A 23,608-nucleotide genomic window follows, 5' to 3' on the forward strand; every position below is an offset into this window, starting at 1 on the left:
TCCCAGAGTCTGTCATTAGCCCCACCAAAGAGCCCAGGTAGGCTCCAGTGTTGGGTTGCTTCAGGTCAAACAAACAACAGGGAGGGAACCCAGCCCCACCCATCAACAGTCAAGTGGATTAAAGTTTTACTGAGCTCTGCCCACCAGAGCAACAGGCAGCTCTACCCACCACCAGTCCCTCACATCAAGCCTCTTAGACAGCTTCATCCACCAGAGGGCAGAGAGCAGAAGCAAGAAGAACTACAATCCTGCAGCCTGTGGAACAAAAACCACATTCACAGAAAGATGAAGATGAAAAGGCAGAGGGCTATGTACCAGATGAAGGAACAAGATAAAACCCCAGAAAAACAACTAAATGAAGTGGAGATAGGCAACCTTCCAGATAAAGAATTCAGAATAATGATAGTGAAGATGATCCAGGATCTCAGAAAAAGAATGGAGGGCAAAGATCGAGAAGATGTAAGAAATGGTTAACAAAGACCTAAAAGAATTAAAGAACAAACAAAAAGATGAACAATACAATAACTGCAATGAAAGATACACTAGAAGGAATCAATAGCACAATAACTGAGGCAGAAGAATGGATAAGTGACCTGGAAGACAGAATGGTGGAATTCACTGCTGCAGAGCAGAATAAAGAAAAAAGAATGAAAAGAAATGAAGACAGCCTAAGAGACCTCTGGGACAACATTAAATGCAACAACATTCACATTATAAGGGTCCCAGAAGGAGAAGAGAGAGAGAAAGGACCTGAGAAAATATTTGAAGAGATTATAGTCGAAAACTTCCCTAACATGGGAAAGGAAATAGCCACCCAAGTCCAGGAAGTGCAGCAAGTCCCATACAAGATAAACCCAAGGAGAAACACGCTGAGACACATAGTAATCAAACTGACAAAAATTAAAGACAAGGAAAAATTATTGAAAGCAACAAGGGAAAAATGACAAATAACATACAAGGGAACTCCCATAAGGTTAACAGCTGATTTCTCAGCAGAAACTCTACAAGCTAGAAGGGAGTGGCATGCCATATTTAAAGTGATGAAAGGGAAGAACCTACAACCATGATTACTCTACCTGGCAAGGATTTCATTCAGATTCAATGGAGAAGTCAAAAGCTTTACAGACAAGCAAAAGCAAACAGAATTCAGCACCACCAAACCAGCTCTACAACAAATGCTAAAGGAACTTCTCTAAGTGGGAAACACAAGAGAAGAAAAGGGCCTACAAAAACAAACACAAAACAATTAAGAAAATGGTCATAGGAACATACATATCGATAATTACCTTAAACGTGAATCGATTAAATGCTCCAACCAAAAGACACAGGCTTGCTGAATGGATACAAAAACAAGACCCATATATATGCTGTCTACAAGAGACCCACTTCAGACCTAGGGACACATACAGACTGAAAGTGAGGGGATGGAAAAAGATATTCCATGCAAATGGAAATCAAAAGAAAGCTAGAGTAGCTATACTCATATCAGATAAAATAGACTTTAAAATAAAGAATGTTACAAGAGACAAGGAAGGACACTACATAATGATCAAGGGATCAATCCAAGAAGAAGGTATAACAATTATAAATATATATGCACCCAACATAGGAGCACCTCAATACATAAGGCAACTGCTAACAACTGTAAAAGACGAAATCGACAGTAACACAATAATAGTGGGGGACTTTAACACCTCACTTACACCAATGGACAGATCATCCAAAATGAAAGTAAATAAGGGAACAGAAGCCTTAAATGACACAATAGACCAGATAGATTTAATTGATATCTATAGCACATTCTATCCAAAAACAGCAGACTACACTTTCTTCTCAAGTGCGCACGGAACATTCTCCAGGATAGATCACATCTTGGGGCACAAATCAAGCCTCAGTAAATTTAAGAAAATTGAAATCATATCAAGCATCTTTTCTAACCACAACGCTATGAGACTAGAAATGAATTATAGGGGAAAAAACGTAAAAAACAGAAACACATGGAGGCTAAAATCTACGTTACTAAATAACCAAGAGATCACTGAAGAAATCAAAGAGGGAATCAAAAAATACCTAGAGACATATGACAATGAAAACATGACAATCCAAAACCTATGGGATACAGCAAAAGCAGTTCTAAGAAGGAAGTATATAGCTATACAAGCCTACCTCAAGAAACAAGAAAAATCGCAAATAAATAATCTAATCTTACACCTAAAGGAACTAAAGAAGAACAAACAAAACCCAAAGTTAGCAGAAGGAAAGAAATCATAAAGATCAGAGAAGAAATAAATGAAATAGAAACAAAGAAAACAATAGCAAAGATCAATAAAACGAAAAGCTGGTTCTTTGAGAAGATAAACAAAATTGATAAACCTTTAGCCAGGCTCATCAAGAAAAAGAGGGAGAGGACTCAAATCAATAAAATTAGAAATGAAAAAGGAGAAGTTACAACAGACACCACAGAAATACAAAGCATCCTAAGAGACTACTACAAGCAATCCTATGCCAATAAAATGTACAACCTGGAAGAAATGGACAAATTCTTAGAAAGGTATAACCTTCAAAGACTGAGCCAGGAAGAAATGGAAAATATGAACAGACCAATCACAAGTAATGAAATTGAAACTGATTAAAAATCTTCCAACCAACAAAAGTCCAGGACCAGACGGATTCACAGGTGAATTCTATCAAACATTTAGAGAAGAGCTAACACCCATCCTTCTCAAACTCTTCCAAACAATTTCGGAGGAAGGAACACTCCCAAACTCATTCTATGAGGCCACCGTCACCCTAATACCAAAACCAGATAAAGATACTGCAAAAAAAGAAAATTACAGACCAATATCACTCACGAACATAGATGCAAAGGTCCTCAACACAATACTAGCAAACAGAATCCAACAACACATTAAAAGGATCATACACCATGATCAAGTGGGATTTATCCCAGGGATGCAAGGATTCTTCAATATATGCAAATCAATCAATGTGATATAGCATATTAACAAATTGAAAAATAAAAACCATATGATCATCTAAATAGATGCAGAAAAAGCTTTTGAGAAAATTCAACACCCATTTATCATAAAAACTCTCCAGAAAGTGGGCATAGAGGAAACCTACCTCAACATAATAAAGGCCATATATGAGAAACCCACAGCAAACATCATTCTCAATGGTGAAAAACTGAAAGCATTTCCTCTAAGATCAGGAACGAGACAAGAATGTCCACTCTCACTGCTATTATTCAACACAGTTTTGGAAGTCCTAGCCTCAGCAATCAGAGAAGAGAAAGAAATAAAAGGAATACAATTTGGAAAAGGAGAAGTAAAACTGTCACTGTTTGCAGATGAATCCTAAAGATGCCACCAGAAAACTACTAGAGCTAATCAATGAATTTGGTAAAGTTGCAGGATACAAAATTAATGCACAGAAATCTCTTGCATTCCTATACACTAATGATGAAAAATCTGAAAGAGAAATAAAGGAAACACTCCCATTTACCACTGCAACAAAAAGAATAAAATACCTAGGAATAAACCTACCTAGGGAGACAAAAGACCTGTATGCAGAAAACTATAAGACACTGATGAAAGAAATTAAAGATGATACAAACAGATGGAGAGATATACCATGTTCTTGGATTGGAAGAATCAATATTGTGAAAATGACTATACTACCCAAAACAATCTACAGATTCAATGCAATCCCTATCAAATTACCAATGGCATTTTTTACGGAACTAGAACAAATCATCTTAAAATTTGTATGGAGACAGAAAACACCCCGAATGGCCAAAGCAGTCTTGAGGGAAATAAACGGAGCTGGAGGAATCAGACTCCCTGACTTCAGACTATACCACAAAGCTACAGTAATCAAGACAATATGGTACTGGCAGAAAAACAGAAACATAGATCAATAGAACAAGATAGAATGCCCAGAGGTAAACCCACTTACCTAGGGTCAACTAATCTATGACAAAAGAGGCAAGGATATGCAATGGAGAAAAGACGGCCTCTTCAATAAGTGGTGCTGGGAAAACTGGACAGCTATATGTAAAAGAATGAAATTAGAACACTCCCTAACACCATACACAAAAATAAACTCAAAATGGATTCGAGACCTAAATGTAAGACCAGACACTATAAAACTCTTAGAGGAAAACATAGGAAAAACGTTCTTTGACATAAATCAGAGCAAGATCTTTTTTGATCCTCCTAGAGTAATGGAAATAAAAACAAAAATAAACAAATGGGACCTAATGAAACTTAAAAGCTTTTGCACAGGGCTTCCCTGGTGATGCAGTGGTTGAGAATCTGCCTGCTAATGCAGGGGACACGGGTTCGGGCCCTGGTCTGGGAAGATCCCACATGCCACAGAGCGACTAGGCCCGTGAGCCACAATTAGTGAGCCTGCGCGTCTGGAGCCTGTGCTCCGCACCAAGAGAGGCCGCGATGGTGAAGAGGCCCACGCACCACGATGAAGAGTGGTCCCCGCTTGCCACAACTGGAGAAGCCCCTTGCACAGAAACGAAGACCCAACACAGCCAAGAATAAATATAAAAAAAAAAAAAAAAAAGCTTTTGCACAGCAAAGGAAACCATAAACAAGATGAAAAGACAACCCTCAGAATGGGAGAAAATATTGGCAAATGAATCAACAGACAAAGGATTAAGCTGCAAAATATATAAACAGCTCATGCAGCTTGATATTAAAAAAACAAACACCCCAATCCAAAAGTGGGCAGAAGACCTAAATAGACATTTCTCCAAATAAGACATACATATTTCCAACAACCACATGAAAGGATGCTCAACATCACTAATCATTAGAGAAATGCAAATCAAAACTACAATGAGGTATCACCTCACACCAGTTAGAACGGGCAGCATCAGAAAACCTACAAACAACAAATGCTGGAGAGGGTATGGAGAAAAGGGAACCCTCTTGCACTGTTGGTAGGAATGTAAACTGATACAGCCACTATGGAGAACAATATGGAGTTTCCTTAAAAAACTAAAAATAGAATTACTGTATGATCCAGCAATCCCACTACTGGGCATATACCCAGAGAGAACCACAATTCAAAAAGACTCATGCACCCCAATGTTCATTGCAGCACTATTTACAATAGCCAGGTCATGGAAGCAACCTAAATGCCCATCGATAGACGAATGGATAAAGAAGTTGTGTAACATATATACAATGGAATATTACTCAGCCATAAAAAGGAACGAAATTGGGTCATTTGTTATCAGCACCACGCTCTAACCAACTGAGCTAACCAGCCACGTGGGTCATTTGTTGAGACGTGGATGGATCTAGAGACTGTCATACAGAGTGAAGTAAGTCAGAAAGAGAAAAACAAATATCGTATATTAATGCACATATGTGGAACCTAGAAAAATGGTACAGATGAACCAGTTTGCAGGGCAGAAATTGAGACACAAATGTAGAGAACAAACGTATGGACACCAAGGGGGGAACGCAGCAGTGGGTGGGTGGTGGTGGTGTGATGAATTGGAAGATTGGGATTGACATGTATACACTAATATGTATTAAATGGATAAGTAATAAGAACCTGCTGTATAAAAAAATAAATAAAATAAAATCCAAAAATATTTAAAAAAATAAAAAAGAATGTAGAAAGCATCTATACATGCGTTCGCAATGCTACGTGACATTATTCTTAAAACTATTTAGAGAGAAACCATCTATGTTTAGTACACATCCAAACAAAATAAATACCAAGGAGAGCAAGTAGCGTATTGAAGAGGCGTTAATAAATGCACTGAAGTATAAGCATGGAGGCTTTCTGGAGAATATGGATTTTTTCCCTATAGCCTTTCAACTAACCTTAGTAAAAATTCTACAATCACTAGGCTCAGGATGCAAGTTGGGGCATACAAAATTTTAAAACAAGTCTCTGCTCTGTGTAGTACAGGAGTCAAGCACACGCACACACACACAGACAAAACAAACAAAAAGACCCCAACAACAACAACGAAAACCCAACCTCCTGGGAATTCCCTGGCAGTCCACTGGTGAGGACTCCACGCTTCCACTGCAGGGGGCACAGGTTCGATCCGTGGTTTGGGAACTAACATCCCACAGGCCACATGGCAGAAAAAAAAAACACCAACCTCCTCACAATAAAATGATGTGAACGTAAAAGAAGAAATGACTAACACACATAGGGAGGTTTGAGGAGAATTCCAAGGGACAAGACATTTGAATTGTCTTTCTAAGAATGCTGTTTTTAGCAGTCAGAAAAGGGCAAGAAGAACACTACAACTTATAGAAAACAACATGTGAAAAGTAGAAGAGTCACAAAGGATAAACTGTTTTTTTGGAAACAGTGGGATGGTCCCCATATAGGGGAGGTTTGAGGCAGGAAATGAGGTTAGGGCAGTTGCACTGAGGGAAGCCTTATAATCAACTAGCCAAGCAAGTGGCTCTCTAGACTCTGACTGCCTTGCTGTGTATATGTTATACATGAACACTTACCAGCTATATCACTTCTGGCAAATTAAGTAACTCTCTAGGCCATAGGTTCCTCACTACAAACACGGTCGTGATAATGGCACTTATCTCTTGGGATAGCCATGAGGATATATGAGATGGTGTAACTGAAGCATGCAATGAAGCCTAGAAGTTATTAGAATTATCTACTTTGTAAGCAAAAGGTACCTAAAAATCTAAAATGGAATGTACACTGCTTGTAGATTGGACGTAGAAAAGCTGGTAGCAGGTGAAGGAAAGGACTGGGAGAGGGAAAAAGTAGAGGCTGTGGCAAAAATCCACGAGTGAGGAAGTAGAATGTGGGAGACATTTCTTATTCAGGATCCTGGAATCTAGAAAATGGGGACAACAAGAGAGGATGAGGAATCAAAGTAATCCAAGCTGGGTCCTGAAAAATGAGTAAAAGTCTATAGGAAACAAAATGGAGGAGGAGAAGTTGTGGCAGAGGGAATCCCACAGGCAAGGGCACAGCAGCACGAAGGATGATGATGGGTTTGGAAAAGAGAGGGCACCACTGTCTGGTTTGAGTGTAGGGTTACTTAGAGGGATGTGGTGGAAAGTGAGCCAGGAGCAGCGTCTAGGGATCCATTTGCGATGAGCATCAAATATCATGCTGGGGTACTTGGATTTCCTCCTATAAGCAGTGTATAGTCATTCACTGTTTTTGACACTATTGGTGACTTAATATATCCTCTGCTTAGGAATCCAATATCTGGTCATGATGTAGTGAATAAAAATGCAACATATTTGTGACTAATATAAAACTACAGAGGCACCATATTCACCCTATTGGATAGGTCAAGGACAACGGCAGAGAGAAAAAAACAAACTACAAAAAAGATGATGGTTGGGCTTCCCTGGTGGCACAGTGGTTAAGAATCTGCCTGCCAATGCAGGGGACACGGGTTCGAGCCCTGGTCTGGGAAGATCCAACATGCTGCGGAGCGACTAAGCCCGTGAGCCACAACTACTGAGCCTGCGTGTCTGGAGCCTGTGCTCCGCAACGGGAGAGGCCGCAATGGGAGAGGCCGCAACGGTGAGAGGCCCGCGTACCACGATGAAGAGTGGCCCCCGCTCGCCGCAACCGGAGAAAGACCTCGCACAGAAACGAAGACCCAACACAGCCAAAAATAAATATAAATAAATAAATAAATTTATTTTAAAAAGAGAAAAAAACAAACAACAAAAAAGATGATGGCAAAAGGACATCTGGAATTTTGGAAGTGAATTTATGTGTATAAAGGTGAGGAAGAAATCAAAATTGGGGTCTGATGGTAGCTCTCTAATGTCTGTAACTAACTCAAATAGGAAGTACAGGAGAAAAATCTGACATGTGGGGGAAATATGACCACTTCCGTTCCGAAAATCTTACATTCAATAATAGGAGGACATTTTGGCCTGGAAATGGGCCAAAGAAAATTGGAGATTCCTTTATGGTAGAGGTTAGAATTGCAGAGTCATATAAGGTGAGTGATAGCTAAAGCAATAAGAATGGGAAAATGTTTCCTTTAGAGGAAATAGACTGGAAAACCTCCAGAGGAAAGAGAGTGGAGTGGTCTCAAAGACAAGCCATTTGGGTCTAGCCTGAAGACTGCTTAGGCAGATGAGTGTCCCACCTTAGGGTCTCTGAGTTAGCTGTGAAACGTGCCAGTAATGCTCTCCCCCCTAATCTTCACCTATTGGTTGCTTTTGCCATTCTGTTTCCCATTTAAGCACATCGCCTCCTCAGAGAGGGCTTCCTTGACTCCACACACCAAAGTAGCCATTCACTCTTTCATCACAGAGATCCTATGTGTCTGGTTACATTTTGTGTTTCCCATGTATAAAATTGCCTGGCCCATCATATGCATTTAGTCAGTATGTGCTGAATAAATTCACGACTTCTATAGTCACTTAACCATTCTATAACTCACTTTATGTTTTATAAAGTCAAAATGAAATTCCAAGCACATAGACTTGTGAGGATGACATGAGACATCTCTGTCTAACCCCAGCATACTGTCTGGCACATTATAGGTATTAGGTGGGTGCTGGTTACCTGGCCTGAATCCTCTTGTATTCTTTGCCCATAACTACAATGCAAAGAGAAAACAGCAACCCTTCAAATCACAAAATATTTGTTAGTCCTACAGAATAATTTCCAGCCTATGTTTCTTTCTCTTGCATACTCCTTCATTTTCCACTGCTGATTCCTTACTATTTATCTTCCCCTTCACCTTTAACAATGACTGAAGCTAAAATCAAAATTCCATGGAGTGTCTTCATGTCATTTTTCTGCCCTTACCTCTTCAAGATTGGAATAATAAATAGTTGAAATAAAAATATGATTTACAAAATTGATCTGAGGAATTGGAGTTTATTCCATTCAGGTCTGCACTTCAAAGCAAACCACATAACAAGTATACCTGCTAGAAAATGTCCTGGAGGTTATGCTAAAAAATCCAAAATTTGATTAGAACATCATAACCAGAATATGCCACTCTAAATGAGACAGTGCCTTCAAAATCATTTTGACGCCAAGCTAATCCATTAACATTATATTAGGCATCTGAAAAGACCTTCAATGAGAAATTATTAAGAACTTAAAATTATTGACATATATTAAAAACTAAAGATATTTTAAATCTCAGGCTTTAATTATTACCATGGATAGGAACCCAGTAGAAGTTACAACAAGTTAAATTCACTTATGTGGTCAGGTCATTGTCACAATTATTACTTTTAGAGCCAGTACATGGTGAAACACTGATGGAGAGGGAATTTCATTGAAGGAAAGTTAAAGTTCTTTTGGAAAATTTCACTGATCTCCCTAACTTTTAAAAAAAATGTTATTTTCATTTTAAGTGACTTAAATGATTTGATTATTTTATTCGTTCAGTCAATAGTTTATGAAGCACTCCTGAGTACCAAGGTACCATTATATCTGAAAGAGCATTTGAAAAATGCAGCATCACAAAATCCGGTGGATGAGAACAAAGCAATTTTATTCATATTTCCCTCTTACATGCAGATCCAGGTTGGAAAAGAGACAGATAAGAATGCTTTTGTGAGTATAATCCAAGAAGATGCTTAGGCCCACTCCATGTCATTTATACAGATTTTCATTCTAGAATTATTCTCATCACTCTGACTCCTGAACTTTACTTCAGTCAAATGCATTTAGCATCACTTTCTCAGGCTCTCCCACGAAGAGGTGCCTGGAAGCTCAGGTCCCCCCTGATTAAAGTCTAGGTGACATCGGTGCACAAGGATATTTTACAATCATCTCAGAGTCTTGACTTCAATAACTCTGCACCTTTGGAAGAGAGTTGCTACGTGCACCAAGAAGATGGGCAATCATACCACAGTGAGCACATTCCTTCTGTGGGGATTTTCCAATTTCCCAGACCTACAGAGTCTCCTCTTTGTGAAGATTTTCTTCTCCCAAGCTATCATCCTAGCTGCAAATGTGTCCATAGTGGTGGCCATCAACCTCAGTCACAACCTTCACATCCCCATGTAGTTTTTCCTCTGTGGTCTCTCCTTTTCAGAAACCTGTACCACTATGGTAATCATCCCCCACGTGTTGGTGGACTTGCTATCAGACAGTAAGACCATTTCTCTTCTTGAGTGTGCCACACAGAAGTTTTTCTTCTTTGGCTTGGCAGGCAATAACTGCTTCATCATGGCTGCGATGTCGTATGAGCGTTACACTGCTATTCACAACCCACTGCACTACTCCATCCTGATGACCCACAAGATCTGCTTTCAGCGGATGATGGCCGCTTGGGTGGTTGGGTTCCTGGTTTCTGTGTGCACTGTCCTCATAGTATTCAACTTGTCTTTCTGTGACTCCAACACCTTCCAACACTTCTTTTGCGACATCTCACCTGTGGTCTGCCTTGCTTGTGACTATACTCCCTATCATGAAATGGCTATTTTTCTGCTCTCTGCCATTGTGTTCGTGGGCAGCTTTATTTTCATTATGATTTCCTGTGTCTTCAATGGGTCCATAGTTATGAGGATGCCCTCTGCCCAGGGGAGGTATAAGGCCTTCTCAACTTGCTCCTTCCACCTCACTGTAGTGTGCATACACTATTGGATTTGCTGGCTTTGTCTATTTGAGGCCCAAGCACAGTGACTCATTCCCTGAAGATATGCTGATGGCTGTGACACGTACAGTGCCAACACCTCTGCTTAATCCCATTCTTTTTAACTTCAGTGATTATATTTTTCAGATCTAGAAATTTCCCTTGGTTATATTTCATAATTCTTTTTCTTTGCTGAAACTTTTCTATTTCAAAGAAATAGAATTTCAATGATTGCTTATTGAAGCATTTGTTTGATGGCTGCTTTAAAATCCTTACCAGATAATTTTAATATCCTTTTCATCTTGATGTAGACATATATTGTCTTTTCTCACTGAATTGTGATTTTTCTGGTTCTCGGTACGACAGTGATTTTTACTGCAGCAGAGACATTTAGGATATTATGAGACTCTGTATCGGATTCAATCTTTTTTTAGGAGGATGTCCCCTGTCACTGCAACTACTAGGTGTACGTGTATCTCTTCAGCTTCCTGCTGAGCACTACTGACACAGCTCTGGGAAAATGGAGTGCTGACACCCACTGCCTCCTTGCAGATGAATGAGATGCAAGTGCAGCTCTTGCCACCACCCTGTCATCTCCTTCCCAGTTATAGTGTGATGCCAATTTGCACACCTCCTTTCTTCCAAGTAAGGTCAGTTCCTTGTTGGACCCCACTGCCACTAGGGAGGCGGGACCTGCAGAGCTGGCTCACACTGTTTTGTTGTTGCAGGTGGAGGTGGAAGCTCAGGTCCCCACTGGACCCCCACTCACAAGGGGGGTGCGGTTACAGGGGAGCAGAGAACCAACTAGTACTGCCTCACACTCCCTCATTGTCTCATTGCTGCCAGATGACAGAGGAGGTTCATTTCCCTGCTGGACCCCACTGACAATACCCTGGCAGGGGAATCAAAGGGTGGGTGGGGTGAAGAATACCTCCCTGCTTGGCCCCAGTGAATCCTGCCGGTGGGAGACAGGTACGATTTTTCCACTGGTATTTGTCTGGAGTAAGACAGGTATTGTCAAAATGTTTTCTATTCTGTTAAGGTCACCCTTTTCCCAGTTCTTTGGCTAGCAAGAAGAGACTTTTCTTAAAGCTTTCTTTTTGTCTGTGTCTCTTGATGGTTCTGAGTTGGAGGTTTGTGCAGCAATCTGTACAGGACATATGGAAGCAATAAGAAAATGCAGGGACTCAGCACTATGTGATTTCCTCAGGTCCAAAGTCCCGAGGGGTTTGCCTTCTTCTCTGTCTTGTTTAGAATCTTCCTATGCTTGTTTGTTGTTTCATCTAGGAATGTTTTTAGTAATAAAAGGGAGGACCTGAGGGTATGGAGCAACTTCATCTTCAATGAAACCAGAAGTCTATGCCTTCAAACATTTAACAATATTTTTCCTGCTTCTTATTTACTTTGTGACAGAAAGTTGATCTAATACAAGTTTGCCTGACATATCCAGATGTAGGAGTCTGCATACTTACTCTGAACAGAAAGGGCTGGCTAGAAAGAAATGTTTCCCAGACAAATGAAAGTCCTCTAGTGGTGAAGTATTAAAGAGCCCCTCATTCTGCCCCTCCACAGAGAGTATGTGCCTTAAAAGAAGTCAGAGTATTAAGAGTATATTTGTGACCTTGAACTTTTGCTTAACCTTTATGTGCCTCAGTTACATCTTCTGTAAAGTACGAATTACAAAACACCTTTTGGGGTTATTCTGAGGATTAATTGGGTCACTACTTGTAATTACTGGGAACAGTAACTGGAAGGCAGTAAACTATCTCCTATTGTTAGCTCCTTTGCTAATACTCTTGCTACTGCTACTACTACTCTTACTAACATTTGACTTGTACATGTTCTAACTCTCCAACCGTTCCAAGGCATAAGGGAGACATTATTCAGCAGAAAGTGATTACATAGCTTTTACTAAACCACGCTGAGATGCTATTTACCAATCTGAGTTCAACAGTGGCATGGCAGTGGTGTAACTGTGGTGAGCACGAGTTTGTGTAAAAGCCTATCACAGGTGTAGTAGGATCTGACACAAATGTTCCATCACTTGAATCAGGCTGACATTCAACAGATTCAAAGGCCGCCAAGTCAGTGGTTCATGCTAGAGCAAAACCTTCATACATCCACTCATTTATTAATTTTTCATTCATACATTTTAAATATACATTTATGCTTACTGTGTTGCAGGAAGTGTGTAAAAATTAGACACACAGGAAAAGAAAGACATTAAATGTGTCTATATGAAGAGTCCAGCATTTTAGAGAAAACAAATACTGAATCTGTAGTTGCAAGTGCACTGAGTATTCTGAAAAAAAATATGCGGTGGTGGGGGGAGCTACGGGGGATAACACGTGTACTTAATTTGGTCTGGAGCCTGAAGAAGGCTTCCAAGAGGATGGGAAACAACATTTAAGTGCATACATATAGCATGTTGGTGTTACACAGGTGAGAGGGAAAATGCATTCAGGCATAGGTACTGCATGTGAGAGGGTCCTAAGGTGGCAAAGAATATGGACATACTTGTGGTTTTAAAAGAATACCAATGATACCTAGAGTTTGAATGTTTGGGGAATGAGGGAAGAGTGCTGACAGACAAATATAACAGGGACACATTCAGGACTTCGTAACCATGTTAAGAATTGTTGCCTTTATTCAAAGTCTTTGGGGGATATTAACAAAAGAATTAATCTATTTAGATTTTTTTGTTTTGTTTTGTTTATTCAAGACCCATTTATTCTCTAGTTCTGCTCACATGGAGACACCCTCCTTGAAAAGGCATTGAATCCTTCCCTTCACTTTAACACCTTGTGCGAAAACACGTGTTCTGAGGTTTCAACTATGAGATCCACATTCTTAAAGCACTGATTCTTAAACCTCATCTAGATTTCTCCCCTTGGATTGGGGGAGATGACCCAAACACAGCGAAGAACCGCTCAGGACTGTGGGCTCTGCTCGCCCAGAAGACCTTGCAGCTGCCCTGACCACCCGGCTGGAGCCAGGATTAGGGCTCTGAGACGAGAAGAGCCTGCTGAGCTGCCGCCACCGCCCCCACCCCCGTCCTCTTCACTAGGCTGGCTGTCACCTCTAGTTTCCCTGGAGTTTGGGGATTCCAGACGGTCTCCGCTCACACTTCTGTATCCCGCCTGCTGCCTCAGCACTGCTGATCCACACCAACGTTCCACACACAAGTTATTTCATAAGCCCGCAGGTTCTTTTTCATCAGAGGACATTCCCAAGGCCATGACTTCCCCGGCTCCCCACTGCCCTTGCCGGCACACTGGATGTGCGTGGCCGCCATGCTGAGTCGGTCACACCCCCTGGCTCCCCTCGGGCGCACTCTCCTGCAGAACTGAGGGCGGTGCCCTGGGCGCATTAGCAGGATCTGTCCTGAAGCCAGTCCTAGAGTGACAAGAGCCACACCTGCAGGTCTATTCCACTGACCAGCCACCCAGGACCGAGCTGGGCCCACGGACCTTGGTCTGGACTGTGTCGGCTGGTCATTCTTGCCTAGGTTCACAGGCCAACAGCCAGTGGCCTTCCTTCCCTGCTCATCACTGCACCAGCGGCTCACGCCTACCTGCTGCCGTCACACACCTGGCAACCTCGTGTTCCGGGGCCAGCCAAGAACTGAGACCCCAGCAGGCCCCTAGTTCCCAGCAGGCAAACTCCCCATTAAACTACTGCTGCCTAGCCGTGTTCTCGAGGCTTCAGAGCCGGGAAAGTGCGGAGAGGATAGCAAGCCGCGGCGCCCCCAGCCCCGGACCCGCGATGCTCCGCGGAGGCGCCGGAACCTCCCAACACAAGCGACCTCTGCGCCCGCCTGTCCCGCGAACCCGGGCGCATCTCCAACCACCGCGACCCAGGACGGAGGCACGGGGCGCGCGGCTCGGCCGGCGGCGGGCGCTGGGGCGGGCGGGGACCCGGGCTCCGGCCCCGAGGCTGCGCGGACCCGCCAGGCCCACCTCCATCCCCGCCGCCCGGAAAGCAATCTATTTAGATTTATGCCATGGTTGGTATATGGAGAATGAGTTGTAAGACAGTAAGAGAGGGGAGAGGAAAGCTGGTTAGAGTTCTATTAGCTAGGATTCTCCAGAGAAACAGAACCACTATAATGTTGTTATTGTTGTTTTTATTTTAAAGGAATTGGCTCACACAATTATGGGAGCCGGCAATTCCAAAATGCACAGGGCGGTCCAGGAGATTGGAAATTCCAGTAAGAGTTGATGTCACAGTTTTGAGTCCAAAGGCATCCTGGAGACAGAATGCTTCTTTTTAAAGGGACTTAAGTCTTTTCTCCTAAGGCTTTCAACTGATTGGATGAGGGCCACCCACATTATGGACAGTAATCTGCTGTATTCAAAGTCTACCGATTTAAATGTTAATCACATCTAAAAAAAAACACCTTCCCAGCAACATCTAGACTCATGTTTGACCAAACAACTGGTCACTGGAGCCTAGCCAAATTGACACATAAAATCAAATATTACAGGAGTACTACTGTAAAATAAACATATAAGGTGGTAGCTGGGGAAAAAAAGTGCTGACAATGAAAATGAAGAGCAATGGGAGATAAATATTGGACTCAGAATGTACAAGACTTTGTCATTGAGTGCAAGCATGTGGAGGGAGAAAAATAAATTACCCTCAGGTTTCTAATCAATATGTTGATTGAATAATGGTGCGTCTTATTAGGATATGGAACATTGGAGAGGAGCAAGTTGGGGGTGGAAGGAGATAATTACTTTAGACAATTTGTGCTTGAGACTCAATAGACAAAAATATTTTTGCCTAAAGCACTAAATAAAGGACAAGGAAAGAGAAATAAATATGGTAGTCATCAGTGTATACAGATAAATTAAACTTCACAGGGGAAACACAATCTAGTTCCCTCAATCTTCCTTAACAGGCTGCATCTGACCACGAAAAAGTCACTTAAAGAGCTTGTTTACTCACTCCCTAGGAATTCAGGAACCCTGCTTATTTCCACAGAGAAGTCACCAGTTTTGACCTGACATAAGGATTCACAGCTGGTTTGGTCAGGGGCATCTCATCCTGTTCTTTTATAAAGTCTCCTGTAACTAGGCTGGAGCCAGACTAGGAACACAGGCCAGCATTTATGGGTCCAAAAAGCCCATCATCTACAGATAACCATGCAAAAAGAACGTGTCCAGTAATTTTACTGTCTGGTTCCACTTGGTCATCTCCCCTCAGAATGTACTCAGTCATAACTATAATTATCACACTCATTCCAGGACAAGCTTCTGTTGAAATGGACACAGTCTCAAAAGTTTGGAGGTCCACAAACCTTAACTTATAGCAGAGTACAACTTTGGAAAAGATGTGAATAAAATTTTATAGAATTTTCTGCAGATTATTTTTTCATGTTAACCAATTTGTGTTACTAATTAATAGTTAAATTTCATTTCATTAATGGTAGCTCACTATGGGCTTCTAATTTACTTTCTCATATCAGAAAATCTAACCCCGACCTTTACTAAGAGCCTTCCCATTGTCTAATACCATACAGACCAATACATTTTGACCACAGACACTCTCTGTCCTTTTATTATTATTTTATGGTCTATCATTAGATCAAATACTAAAAAAATTACAAATTAATTAAGGAAATATTTTTCTAGCAAGCTCTCTCTTTACCCCCAAGCTGAGGTGAGCAAGTGAAGCTAGACTAAGCACAAAGGAAAAACAAAGCAGTCTTCATCGAATAGGAAGAGGCGATTTTAAAGGTCATTGCAAGATTAGGGAGAGTGGCCAAGACGTCGGAGTACAAGGACACTGAGCTCACCTCCTCTAGGGAGCACACCAAAATCACAACTATATGCACAACAACCATTGATGAAAAAGACTGGAACCTACCAGAAAAGATCTTCTACAACTAAATATACAAAGAAGGAACCACAACAAAACAGGTGAAAAGGGCGGACTCAAGATGTAATCAAACCCTATTACCCCTGGGTGGGCGACCCTCAGACTGGAGAATAATTATAGTGCAGAGGTCCTCCCACAGGAGCGACAGTTCTGAGCCCCACGTCAGGCCCCCAACCCAGGCGGGGGTCCAGCAGCAGGAAGACGACCCCCGGAGCATTTGGCATTGAAGGCCACTGCTCCAGGCAGTTAGCAGGAGCCCCTCAGGAATGGGGGAAACAGAGACTCCACTCTTAGAGGGCGCACACAAAATCCCATGCACACCTGGGCAAAAGCAGGAATTTGATAGGAGCCTGGGCCAGACCTACCTGCTGGTCTTGGAGAGTCTCCCAGAGAGGCAGGGGGCATGGCTGTGTCTCACCCTGGGGAAAAAGTCACTGGCAGCAGCTCTTCTTAGGAGCTGCTTCTGTTGCGTGGACGCCGGAGCTGGTGGACGCCAGAGCTGGTGGACGCCGGAGCTGACGGGCGCCATTTTGAATATCTTCCTGCAGCTCATTAGCCCAACAGCCTGCAGGTGCCGGCGCTGCGACGCCTCAGGCCTAGCAACTAACTGGGCGAGGACACAGCCCCAGCCTTCTGCAGACAGGCTGCCTAAAGACTAAAGAGCCCACAGCTGCCTTTAGACGCAGCCCTAGTCAAGGCCCTGCCCACCAGAGGGCCAAAACCCAGCTATACCCACCAGAGGGCAGACACCAGCAAGTCCCACCAGGAAGCCTGCCTCTAGACCAACCTCACCCACCAGGGGGGAAACACCAGAAATAGACACCAGAACATAGGCCAGACCCTACCCTGGGACCAGGTGGGCCCTGGCCCCGCCCACTAGCAGGCCAATGCAACCTTCAGGACCTCCCGGACCCCATACCCAACTGTGTCAGGAACCAGCCCCCACACCAATGATCTGAAACGAGCTCCAGGATCTCTGAGCCCTGCAGCCAGGCTCCAGGAATCAGCTCTGCCTGCCAGTATCTGGCACTAACCCCAGTACTTATCTTCACCTGCCAGTGGGTGGGCAGCAGCCCCAGAATCTTCGGGACCCTGACTCTGCCCACCAGTGAGCCAGCCCTAGCCCCGGGGCCTCCTAGGGTTCTGCGACCAGCCGCCTCGTGACCAGGACCCACTAAACAGCAGCCAGCGGCATCCACATGAGGCAGGGCCTGGCAACCAACCAGACTAGGGGCCATCCAAGCCCACCAGACCAACCACATGCCCACCACAACAGAAGGACCCATGCAGCCCTCTTAGGGGGCATCCCTAGAACATATAGCTTGGGTGATGAGAGGGGAGTGCACTGCTGGGATGCATAGGATGCCTTCTACAGAGGCCACTTCTCCAAGGTCGAGAAACGTAACTAACCTACCACACACATAAAAATACAAATAGCAACTTAGAAAAAATAAGGCTGCAGAGGAACATGTTCCAGACAAAGGAACAAGGTAAAACCCCAGAAGAACTAAGAGGTATGGAGATAGGCAATCTACCTGAGAAAGAGTTCAGAGTAATGATCGTAGAGATGATCAAAGAACTTAGGAGGAGAATGGATGCACAGATCGAGACGTTAAAAGTTTTTAACAAAGTTCTCTCTTCAGAGCCTCATTAATCTCACTGTTCCTCAGGCTGTAGATGAGGGGGTTCAACACGGGGATCACCACCACGTAGAACACAGACACCACCTTGTTCTGATCAGTTGTGTAGCTGGACTTGGGCATCACATAAATGAATGTGATGGTCCCATAGAACAGAGTGACTGCTGTGAGGTGAGACGTGCAGATGGAGAAGGCCTTGTGGTGCCCCTCGGTGGAGCGCATCTTCAGAATGGTGATGAGGATGTAGATGTAGGAGATGGCTATGACAATCACCGTGACCACAATGATGGAGCCAGCTGTAAATGAGGGGACAACTGCAGGGATACTGATATCAGAACAGGAGAGTTCAACCAAAGGAGCAAAATCACAGAAAAAATGATTGATTCGATTTGGTCCACAGAAAAGTAAATAATAGAAGCAAATAGTAAAAGAGCAAGCATTGAGAAAACCACCTACATAAGCCACTGTGAGTAACTGAACATAAACTCGTGTGTACATTTTGGTGGAATAAAGCAGTGGGCTGCAGATTGCCACGAAGCGATCATATGCCATGGCAGCCAGAAGGAAGCACTCAGTTGACCCAAAGAAAACAACTGAACCAAGTTGAATGGCACATCCAGGATAGGAGATGGTATTTCTCTCCACCAGGAAATTTACAAGCATATTGGGTGTAACAGAAGATGAATAGCCTATGTCAGCAAAGGCCAAGTGGCTCAGAAAAAAATACATACGATGATGGAGCTGAGAAGAGATTCTGATAAGAATGACTGTGCTGAGGTTGCCACATATGGTCACCAGGTAGATACAGAGGATGATCGTGAAGAGGATGACTCGAAGAATTGGATCATTTGTTAAGCCCAGTAACATGAACCCTGTCATTGCAGTATTGTTCCCATGCTCCAGGGAATCCAAGAGATAGGGTAGCTGCTACCAAAATGAACCTGTGATGAGACATTACATTAAAGAAGTTTTGAATTTGATGGTTTTCTTTTTATTAATACACATAGAGTTTATTATAAACAAGTAAATTATTCAAGTTAGGTTTGGACTAATTTTTTTTACTTTAGAATAAAAGACTTACATTCTTTTATTTTTATATATATTTTAGAGGAGAAAATTTTATTTATTTATATAATGAGTATTCTACATTTTAAAAATTATTTTCAGCACTAACATGGGAAAACCTGTTTCAAATAATGTATATCTTTTCTTCTTTATATTATATAATACCTAATGGTTATTGAATATTTACTAAATGGCAAGCCTTGGGTTAAGAATTTTCTATATAGTTCTATTTTAATTTGTATGAAATAATATTAAGTATTTTATCTCATTTGTAGACAATGAAACTGAATTTGGCAATGTAACTGAGCTAAATTTACATAGCAAATGGTAGAATTAAGATGTGAATCTCAGGTAGTTTGAATACAGTCCATTCCTTTAGTAACTATGCTATAAATGAAATTAAAGAATACTTATGATGAAGTCAAGTTTCTTGGAAATGGGTGGATAACAAATTACATTGCTACTTTCTGACAGCTAAAGTATAAAAGAGGTGCCTAGTTAATCACAAAGTTTACAAATTCTCTCAATAAAACAAGACCATGTTTTTAAAAGGAGAAATACAATTTTCTTAATTGGACAAAGAAGAAAGGGAAAGAAAGTTCGAATTAAGGTTATAAATGAAGTCAGCTATTATAAATGTATTATGTTTATTTAACATTTACAATTAAATATTGTTTTCTCAATTAGTTTGAAATATCAATATAATTACTGTGCAAAATCTTACATGTTTAATATCTAGGACATAATTAAACTACATTCACTCATATCTGATCATTTCCTAATGTAATTATGTTTTCAAATTGGAGTAATATAGAACAAAATAGTATTCGTTTCAACATAATATACAGGTGAATACAGTTCCAGCTTAAAAAGTTAAGAAGTGTACCCAGGTTCGCCCAGCAAGTTGCCAGGTTGAAACTCATCTCCAAGTTTTCTGGCTTTGTATTCTCAACTTTGCCCAAAAGCCTCTGGTTACCTGTAAGCCTAAGCCTTCAGAACAATAAACAAAGGAAGCCTTTCCAAGATATTTACAAACAGTAAGTCCCCAAAGCACCTTAAATGTAGTGAATTTTACAGTATAATACTTATTGGCTGAGTACCAAGTTTAATATCGTTGAAAGACCATGTGAGTTTCTGGTCTTATGGGTGGAAAAATGAGGAATCATGGTAACTTGAATTATGCCTATTTATACACTAAGTAGACTACAGAAACAGGTTAATTCAGCTAAGGTTACTTGCTAGCTGACTGCTGGATAGCATCTGCCCTGTTTTTCCTGGCTTGTGAGAAGAGATACAACTTTAGAGAGTAAAGTGTTCTCAAATGGTTATTGAAAATCAGGACAACTGATTAACTCACAAAAGCCAAATATCTTACCTCTAAAAATGAGAATTCATTCATCTTACAGTAATAAATTCAAAGTCATTGTTGTAATATAACAGCTGTGCTATTTTATTGTTTGCCTTTGAGGATAAACCTCTGAAGATTCTTGAGATTCAAATGTGAATTCAAAAGCACCAGGGGTCATTATCACATTCTCAAGAGAATATTGAGCAGTGCACCTCACACAAATATAACTAATCTTTAAGGATTCTGTCAGTTCTCAAGCGACCAGTCTCTTCTATTTTCTAGTTGTTTGTGTACTTCCATTTGATAATTATTGGAAGTATAATATAATAAATTATCTCATAGCTAAACATTTGTTCTGTTTAATACATCAGGTTAAGGACTACACTACAAATATAAAATGGTAGAAGAATGTGTGATCAAGAGAGCAGATTAGGAGGACCCTGCTCACCTCCCACAAACACATCAAAATTACAAATATATATATAGCAACTTTCTCTAAGGATAACCTGAAGACTAGACAAATGACTCTTCTACAACCAAAGAAAGAACCACACAGAGTCTAGTAGCAGAGGAGAAGTGATTGAGTTGGGACCCACACCCTCAGTGGGCAACCCAGAGGAGGAGAATATCACAGGCTCAGGGATACTCCCTAAGAAGAGAGAGGTTTCAGCCCCACATTGGGCACCCCAACCCTGGGGTCAAGTACCAGGAAGATAAGCCCCATTTCCTGGTTTTGAAAACCAGTGGGGCTTACCAGAAGGCTGTAGGAAATTGAGACTCTGTTCTTGAAAAGCACACTCACAGACTTGCTTACTCTCAATATCAGTGCAGAAGCAGAAGATTGAAAAGTTCCTGGTGCTCTGGCTAACCTGCTGGATTTCCCCAGAACACCCCACCCCAGCCTGCACCAGTCTCCAGCTGCAGCCTCCCTGCCAAACCCCCACCAAGGCGTGACTGCCAGCATGTCTCAAGACTAGCTGCAGCTTGCTCCAGGCTGTAGTTCAAGCCCCTCTGGCTCCAGCCATACCCCCACCAAGGCAGCAACTGCCATCATGCCACAGGAGAATCCATGCTTTACACCGGGCTCTGACTCTAGCCACTCTGTCTCCAGCCCTAATCCCCACCAAGGTGGTGGCTGCCAGCTCAAACCAGGAGAAGTCATGAGCCTTGCTCATTTCAGATCTAGATTTCCCACCAAAGCCACTGAGCACACACAGACTGCAAAGCGATGCTCCCCCACAAGCACACACCTTCAAGACCAGGATAGGTAACTGTTTCACCTAATTTCATAAACCAAGAGGGAAAGTCAGACAAAATGAGAAGACAGAGGAATATGCTCCAAATGAGAGAATGAGATAAAACCACAGAAAAAAAACCTTAATGAAACGCAGATAAGTAACTTACCTGATAAAGAGTTCAAAGCAATGGTTATTAAAATAATCACTGAACTTAGAAAAGAATAGAGGAACATAGTAAGAATTTCAACAAAGGACTAGAAAATATAAAAAGAACTGTTGAGAGTTGAAGAATACAATACCTGAAATGAAAAATACACTAGAAGGAATTAATGGCAGATTAGGTGATACAGAACACATAAGCAACCTGGAAGACAGAATGGTTGAAATCAGCCAATCAGAACAAAAAAGGAAAAAAAAATTTTAATGAGCATAGTTTAAGGGACCCATGAGACAACATCAAGTGTACTAACATTATAGGGGTCTCAGAAGGAGAAGAGAGAGGAAAAGGGCTAGAAAAACATATTTGATAAAATAATGGCTAAAATTTTCTTTAGTCTGAAGAAGGAAAAAGATATTTAGGCCCAGGAAGTGCAGAAAGTTTCGAACAAGATGAACCCAAAGAGACCCACACCAAGACATATCATAATTAAAATGGCAAAAGTTAAAGATAAAAAGAAAAATTTTAAGTTAGTGAGAGAAAAAGAGAGTCACATAAAAGGGGATCCCCCTAATGCTGTCAGCTGATTTTTCAGCAGAAACAGTGCAGTCCAGAAGGAAGTGGCATGATACATCTAAAGTGCTGAAAGGAAAAAACCTACAACAAAGGATACTCTACCTGGCAAGCTTCAGAATTGAAGAAGAGATAAAGAATTTCCCAGACAAGCAAAAACTAGAAACACACATCATTGTTAAACCAGCCTTACAAGAACTGTTAAAGGGTCTTCTTTAAGTGAAAGAGAAATGACTATAACAAGAAATAAGAAAATATATGAAGGAAAAAAACTCACTGGTAAAGGTAAATGTATTAGTAAAGGCAGTGGATCAGCCACTTGAAAAAAGCTAGCGCAAAAGTTAAAAGACAAAAATTGTATAACGACAATGAACAGTTAAGCGGTACACATAATGATGTAAAATATGACATCAAAAACATAAAATGTGGGGTTGGGAGTAAAAAATGTGGAGCTTTGAGAATGTGCTTGAATGTAAACAACTATAGTTTAAAACAAAGGGACATATTATGTCAATATATATGAACTTCATTTTAACCACAAATCAAAAACCTACAATATATACACACACAAAAAAACAAAGAAAACGGAACTCAAGCATAACACTAAAGAAAACTGTCAAACTGCAAAGGAAGAGGCTAAAAGAATAATAAAAGAACAGAGAAGGCTACAAAAGCAAACAGAAAACAATGAACAAACTGGCAGTAAGTACATACTTATCAATAATCACTTTAAATGTAAATGGACTAAATGCTCCAATTAAAAGACATACGGGGACTTCCCTGGTGGTCCAGTGGTTAAGACTCCATGCTTCCACTGCAGGGGGTGCAGGTTCAATCCCTGGTCAGGGAACTAAGATCCTGCATGCCTCACAGTGGGGCAAAAAATAAATAAATAAAGACATATGTTTGTTGAATGGATAAAAAAATAAGACCCACCTATATACTGCCTGCAAGAGACACTTTAGAGCTGAAGACACGCAAAGGTTGAAAGTGAAAGGATGGAAAAAGATAGTCTATGCAAATAAAAATGAATAAAAACTGGGGGAGCAATACTTATATCAGACAACATAGACTTTAAAATAAAGTCTATAACAAAAGACAAAGATACAACAT

The 23,608-nt window shown here is 41.4% G+C and overlaps 1 protein-coding gene and 1 pseudogene across 1 annotated transcript; one reads left to right on the plus strand and one right to left on the minus strand.

Moving 5' to 3' along the window:
- Positions 1–9,849: 9,849 nt before the first annotated feature.
- On the plus strand, positions 9,850–10,744 carry LOC132370176 (olfactory receptor 10Z1-like; annotated as a pseudogene).
- A 7,352-nt stretch (positions 10,745–18,096) lies between these two features.
- Positions 18,097–21,702, minus strand: LOC132370177 (olfactory receptor 5P76). Its single transcript, XM_059929920.1, has 2 exons — positions 21,652–21,702; positions 18,097–19,041 (listed from the first exon to the last, which is right to left on the minus strand). The coding sequence occupies exons 1-2, from the start codon at positions 21,700–21,702 to the stop codon at positions 18,097–18,099; spliced, it is 996 nt and encodes a 331-aa protein (XP_059785903.1).
- Positions 21,703–23,608: the final 1,906 nt, after the last annotated feature.

The sequence above is a fragment of the Balaenoptera ricei genome, chromosome 8, assembly GCF_028023285.1.
Source record: "Balaenoptera ricei isolate mBalRic1 chromosome 8, mBalRic1.hap2, whole genome shotgun sequence".
Taxonomy (NCBI): domain Eukaryota; kingdom Metazoa; phylum Chordata; class Mammalia; order Artiodactyla; family Balaenopteridae; genus Balaenoptera; species Balaenoptera ricei.

Excerpts from the sequence above, each read along its gene's own strand:
- LOC132370177 (XM_059929920.1), bottom strand. The coding sequence starts at position 21,702 with ATGAGCAAGGCTCATGACTTCTCCTGGTTTGAGCTGGCAGCCACCACC. Across the intron at positions 19,042-21,651 it reads AGCTGGCAGCCACCACCTTG|CAGCTACCCTATCTCTTGGA; the intron begins GTGGGGATTAGG and ends TCATTTTGGTAG.